At 30.1% G+C, this 7,301-nt stretch overlaps 1 protein-coding gene and 1 non-coding gene across 2 annotated transcripts; one reads left to right on the forward strand and one right to left on the reverse strand.

Moving 5' to 3' along the window:
* Nucleotides 1-3,719: 3,719 nt before the first annotated feature.
* Nucleotides 3,720-4,106, reverse strand: LOC141538269 (uncharacterized). Its single transcript, XM_074259647.1, has one exon. It carries the CDS (start codon nt 4,104-4,106, stop codon nt 3,720-3,722), a length of 387 nt encoding a protein of 128 aa, XP_074115748.1.
* A 2,395-nt stretch (nt 4,107-6,501) lies between these two features.
* Nucleotides 6,502-6,574, forward strand: Trnat-cgu (transfer RNA threonine (anticodon CGU)). The gene has a single exon. It is a non-coding gene; the product is annotated as a tRNA-Thr (tRNA).
* The last annotated feature ends 727 nt before the right edge of the window (nt 6,575-7,301 follow it).

Here is a 7,301-nt window from a genome sequence, read left to right on the forward strand (position 1 = left end):
AGAAATTTTTATTACTTGATCACCAAGATTAATTTTCCTTGAAAAGAAAGGCCCAATCTCAAACAGACTTCGAATAACTGATTGAAAAATTTTATTATCAATTATTAATTAACAACATTATTCTTAAAAAAAAATTAATAGGCCCCAGACTCAATCGGACCCAAACAAACGGATCGAAAACTTTTATTTCCCATTCATTTTGCTAGGAATTATTTTTAAAAACGAAAAAAATGCCCAAGACTCGACCAGAGCCAAGAATAGAAGAATGCAAAAAAATTTATTTTCTCTTTTCAATAACAAACAAAAATTTATTGAACAAAAATCAGCCTAATCTTGACAAGACGATAAAAAACTGATTGAAAAAATTTATTATCAATTATTAATTGACAAAATTATTTCAAAAAGAAAATAGGCCCCAGACTCAACCGGACCAAAACGAACAGATAGAAAATTTTTATTACTTATTTCTTATGCTCGGAATAATTTTTGAAAACAGAAGGAATTGCCCAAGACTCAACCGGACCCAACCAAACGGATGGAAATCTTTCATTTCTCATTTATTTTGCTGGGAATTATTCTGTAAAATAATTTTTCAATTAATCGTCAGGTAAAATGTCAAAAAATAAATTAAAACAAACATTGAACTCAAGTCCCAATAATTTTGATATTTTAATTAAAATTATTTTTTAATTAATTGACAGGTAAAATGTCAAATAAGGAATTGAAAAAAAAAATCGCTCTCGAGTCCTGATAATTTTGATATTTTTATTAAAATTATTTATCAGTTAATTAACAGGTAGAATGTCAACTAATAAATTAAAAAAAAAAATTGAACTCAAGTCCGAATAATTTTGATATTTTAATTGAAATTATTTATCAGTTAATTGACAGGTAGAGTGTCAAATTATAAATTAAGAAAAAAATTGAACTCAAGTCCGAATAATTTTGATATTTTTATTAGAATTATCTATCGGTGAATTAACAGGTAGAATGTCAAATTATAAATTAAGAAAAAAATTGAACTCAAGTCCATTGTTTGTCCGGTTGATTCTGGGCCCTATTTTTTTTTCAAAATAATTTTCTCGATTAATAATAAAAATAAAATTTTTCAATCAGTTTCTTCTAGTCCGGTTGAGATTGGGCCTTTTTTGAAGAAACATGATTTTGGTGATTGAAAATAAGGAAAAATTCTTTTAATTATTTTTTTGGGTCCGATCGAGTCTTGGGAATTTTCTTCGTTTTTAAAAATAATTTCCACCAAATTAAGTAAGTAATAAAAATTTTTATCCGTTTGTTTGGGTCCGGTTGAGACTTGGGCCCATTTATTTTTTTATAATAATTTTGTTGATTGAAAATTAATAATAAAATTTTTCAATCATTTTTTCTTGCTCCAGTCGAGATTGGGCTCTTTTTAAAGAAAAATAATTTTGCTGATTAAAAATAAAAAATAAAATTTTTTTCATCCATCTCTTTTTGGATTCCAGTTGAATCTTAGCCTTTTTTTTTTTTTTGTATTTGAAAATAATCCCCAGCAAAATAAATGAGAATTAAAAATTTACTCTCCGTTTCTGTGGGTCTGGTTAAATCTTGGGCCTTTTTATTTTTTTATTAAATTTTTTCGAATAAAAATAAAAATTAAAATTTTTCCTCTGTCTTAGAGTACCCGGTTAGCTTTAATTCAGCGTTACAACGCCTCCAATAATGCTGCGATACACGGACACACACTCATACATTAAGCCGTCCGCTTGCGACCTCATACATCCACTCATTCACACTTACGTACTCGGCTCATAGCGTCACAATCCCCTCTCATGCTCGGCTTTGTGTGAGCGAGTAAGCTGCTATTGCAGCATCTCACTCTCGCGTCTCCTCTACTTCCCCGCTCATTTTCATTTCTCGAATAGCGCGCTTCTGATTGGCTATCGTTTTTAATTCATAACTCAAATTCTATGGCCCAAAAAAATTTTTGGCTCAGGAACTTTCGATTCAGTATTTTTTTCTCTATCGACCCCAACAATTACTCCCGCCACTTCAGAGACACCCTGTATATATATGAAAAATTGATGTGGGTACTCAAATAAAAGGTCTCAATTAGTGTAACTCCAGGAAGAGCTTATAACGTTCAAAATATCATTAGTACACAAAATACATCGTCATTTCTTCCTGTTACGCTTATCGAGACCATTCATTTGAGTACGCTTCTATCAAAATTTTTACCATCGAAAATTTAATTAATCAATATTTTTACAAATTTTATTCATTAATATCTAATCGTTGCCAAAGTGGTTGCCATAGCAATACAGAGCGACAATAATGAAAAAGTAACATCAACTTTTTAATAAAAGGTTGCCTGTCACATGAAAATCGTGTTGACATGTCATTTATAATTTAGTTATAGGTCTCAAGAACGATTTATTCGGTAAATGTAAATCAGTAGAGGCTACCGATTTTTCGGTAGAGGCATCCGATTAAAATCAATAGAGGTTACCGACTAAAAATCGGTGACCTCTATCGATTACCAATCGGTAGCCTCTACCGATTATTTTTTTCAGTGTAGGACCTCAAACTTCGAGATCTGATGAAAACTCGATTTTCGAAAAACAGGATAAAACCAATACTTTCCCGATTTCCGGAAATTTCCAATTTTTTTGGCGGGAAGTGAAAAATTATCTGCAAGAGCAATTTGAGTAATTTGCTCTTTCAATAAATTAATATTTTTAAAAAAATGCAAATGCAAGAAAAAAATTTTCTTTCGTTTGTAGGAAAAAATTGAAATTTTCATAAAAATTAAAAAAAAAGTACAGTAATTATAATGTTAAAAATTTATAAATATGGACTGTACATTAATAAAATCATTAAAAACTATTATTTTAGTATTAATTAATAATCACTCCAAGCAGTTTATATTTTATTGATAATGTAAGTAAAATTCCCTTCGCTGAGCAAATTTGATTTTAGAGAGAGAAAATCAATTGAAAATCATCCACGCCGCATTCACGCGGCATATTTTTAATAATGTGCTATAATCAATAAATACATTAAATTTTTTCATTCTTTAAAATTCTCGCTACGTCTTTCATCCTTTGCCGGATACTGAGACAAAGATATTTACAAGAAGAAAGCTTAATTCGCAGTTGTAGTGCCATCTAGCGACACAAATCTTAATTAATTTCAATTACCCACTTACCCAGTAAACAATATGATGTCTTTAAAGGTTCTTGATGAACTCCTATTTAAGATTTGGACGTCGTAATTTTTAACGGAATGGTGTCTCTAAGACGTCTTGAGGACGTCGAATGCGCCACTTTAAGAGTAATATAAGACTTCCACAAATATTCTCAAAGAGATCTTTTTTCTGAGTTCAAAAAAAAAGAGTGCTTACAGAAGTTAGAATTAGGAAGTCTTTTTGAGTTCAAAAATAAGATGTCTTGCAGAAATCCGAATTAAGAGCTCTTTACGACTTCAAATAAAAGAGTACTTATAGTAGTCAGAATTGAGAGCTCTTTCTGATTTCATACAGAAAATTTGCAGAATATTATTATTATAAATTAATAAATATTATTTATTCATGCTATAAATTTATTAATATTAATTGTTAAATTATTATTGTTGTTATGTAATACTCATAATAATTATAATAATAATATTGATTTTCAGTCATTTTGTGACTTAATTTAAGTAATTTTTATCATTTAGTCGCCATCCTTTCGTCCACGAAGTCAGTATTTTTTTGATACTCCTTGACAAACAAGATGCATGTAATCCACTGGAAATTGAGACACCATACCAACACCAATATCTTCAAAATCTGATTTTCCTAAATGATGATCTTCATTTAAACGATTTATAAAATTCGAGTCAGTGTGTAATGGTGCATCCATATCAAGAAATAACATTCGATGGTCACTATATTCTCCTTCTTGAATGCACTTACCGCAACCATAAAAACCACCATGACCTTTTGTGTAGGTTACAAAAGCTCTCGCTGGTGAATCACAAATGACAGCCCTTATAATTACTTTAAATTTATGACTATCATACTCGAAACCTTCCTCTCTCAGATTTTTGTACTCATTAATGAAATCTTGAAGAAATTCATTAGTCATTTGGTTTGTTCAGTCCATGGTATATACCAATAACGAATGGTACAGAGACTTTTGGAAAAATTTCTCCCAGTATAGGATACAGTTGTCGTTTTGAACTCTTCGATATTGGCAAACCATCAATGTGTATACTAATCTGGATATCTGTAATCTGTTTTATATCGACAATTTTTAATTGATCAATTAATCCTTCTTTCAGTCCATAGTGGAAATATTCTCCTGGTGCAACCTCACGAATAGTAGTATCTGTAGGAGTATCAATTAAGGTACGACTGTCATTTGGAAGACTTTTTAACTCTTTTATTGACTCCACATTTCTAATAATTTTTAGTAAAGCACTTGATCCAGCTTGAGTAATGTTAAATTCGCATTTCCATTGAGCTAATTGTTTGGTTAAAGGAATTGGTACTTCGATATCACAATTATTATTATTATTATTATTATTATAAGTGATAGAAGTTGTAGTAGTTGTTGCTGTTACTGTTGATGTTGTTTTTGTTGTTGTACAATGAGAATTATCATTATTATCTGTGTAAGTCTTTAAAGAGATATCGGTTACGGTATTATCTAAATGAATCGACTGTAAATTGAAATCATCACTGTCATAATTATTGTCGTTGTTCATTACACTGTTATTAATAACTGGATCATTATCAAACGAAGTATCAACCGATGCTTTTGCACGTGCAGTCTCCAAAATTGCCTGCTCACAGCGTTTTTTCAATCTTCGATTTTTCTGACTCTTAGACAGTTCACTGAATCTTTTTCTTTCAGACATCTTGAGAAAAAATATTTTAAATTAAAAAAAAATCATAATTTATATTTATTTTTTGGATAAATGTATACGTTACCTTTAAAATCGAATGATTTCTCAAATTTATCACTGATAAAAACATGAAATATCATACACAGTCAAATATTAATTAGCTAAGAATATGCACTTACATTATTTTTAGAACTTTTAATTTACAAATTACGAAATCACTGGTTATAAATAATTAATTGATTTCACTAAATTAAAGTTTTGCAATTCGACGCTGAATGTAAACAGAAAACGTACCATACACTTATAGGTTATATTAAAACAGAGATAAAAAATAAAAATAAAATTTCTATCGTTGTGCGCATGCGCCAATACAATTCAATCCTACCTCAGCAAAAAGACCTCTGAAAGAGTTCATATTCATGACATCTTACGAAGTCAGAAAAAAGACCTCTTAAAAAGCTCAGATTATTGATGTCTTATGAGTTCAGTAAGTAAACTACTTGAAGAGCTCATATTTTAGAAGTCTTACAAAGTTTGTCAAAAGATTTCCTGTCGACTTCTTGATTAAGAGTTCTGATTGATGAATTCGTTAAGACATCATATTTAGACTTCTTATGGACGTCTCTGAAAAGACTTCTTCCAGAAGTCTTTCTGATTTGGATGCTGACTGGGTACACTCGCTGCCATCTCGTGACTCGTTATAAAATTTTTGAACAGATGTTTTTGATTGACATTACGGATAATTTCAATTATTTTAACAAATTTAATTTTTAAAGAAATTGTTTGAGCTTATGAAATAATAAATTTTCAAACCAAGTATTGAAAAAAATTGATCAGGTACTTATCTTGAATTTGACGGTTACCATTTTTATCAAAAATGCACAGAAAATTTTTATTTTAATGTTTTTTAATAGTCAGCCATAACCCCTCGATACGCGCTGAATTTAAAAATAATTAATAATATTTTTTAAAAATTTACTAGTCAAAATAGAGAGTCTCATATTCTTTGGAATGGTATTCTGATTATTTTGGCCAAGTTTCACAACTTTTTATCCACGAGAACCCTCAAACAACGCATTTGAAAAATATTCCTCAAATCGGTAAAAGTAAAACACTTCATACGCTCTTAAAGTCCTTGAAACAATCTGAATTGCCATCGGATTGATTTCCAATCCAATTATGGAGAGAATGTTATGTGTTAACCATACTCAGAGTATGCAATATACTTTCATGAGTATCCGGTTTCTGCGAATAAATGAAAGACTGAATTGAAAGAGCTCTCAACAGTTACCCAATTCAATAAAAAATTTTGTTCTATTTTAGTAATGCAGGAACCCAATTATGAAGCTTTTCCTTGTGACAAAAATAAAGGATAGAAACTTACCATTAATAGGACATAAAAACAAAAAAGTTGAAGAAGTAAGCTCATACTGAGTATTCATTACAGTTTTAGATAGCAGAAAATGATCTTTAACTCTCAAATTATAAAGATGACATTATTTGCCAGATGAATCAAATATTATAGATCCAAATAATACAATTCTTAATCTTTTAGTTTAATTAGTTTTTTCAATCGGATCTATTAAATCTGTTTAATTAGATTTTTCTATTCAGAGATCACATCGCAGTACTGTCTCGGATAGCTTAATTGGTAGAGCTTTTGGCGCGTAACCAAATGATCCGGGTTCGAGTCCCGGTCTGGGCTGTCCAAATTATTTTTTCAGTTACCGAATATTCTTATTGAGTAAAGGTCCCCCCTTTCTCCTTTATCCTTTGTTTCCCCAGTTCCCAAATTTGTCTTTAATGATAAATTTAGCTATGAATGATGGTCCAATGAAACTGCTTCGCACACCAATTGTCACCACAAAGTTAAGCTGTAAATAAAATGAAGTTAACTCGGTTGTAACGCCGTCATATATTAAGCATCATGCAGTTTTAAGGAGTTGCTTCTAGAAGTAATCATGGGAGGGATAATACAATGATTTCTAAATAGTAACAAATAGAAAGTGGGGTGTGATTTCTTCGAACGAAACAATCAATATAATTACGATCGAGCATAGCTAGCTCGATCATAAAATTATATTTCATGTTTCGTTTTCGTGATCACATTGTAGAACGTTCAGAGTATCATTTGAAAAAATATAATTGTTACGTTCTCGTAAATTTTAAATTTATTTAAAGTTTTATAAATCTATTTTAAAAATCATTAAATAATTATTTAAATCATTTAATTATTATCCGAGGTATTTCGTAACGAAAATACCTCGAGATAACAGATTTATAGAACGTCAACGCAGCCTAGTAGACTAAACAGTCTACGTTGTGGGTTTTGGACTGCGTTGATGTTCTCATAGGGTAACCTGAGATGCAACGTTGCTTAAATTCATTATAAAACTCATTGTAATTATTATTGTATGATACATTCTGTCTCC

The sequence above is a fragment of the Cotesia typhae genome, unplaced genomic scaffold (genome assembly GCF_013202065.1).
Source record: "Cotesia typhae breed Kobodo isofemale line unplaced genomic scaffold, CoteBio_Ctyphae contig_20, whole genome shotgun sequence".
NCBI lineage: Eukaryota > Metazoa > Arthropoda > Insecta > Hymenoptera > Braconidae > Cotesia > Cotesia typhae.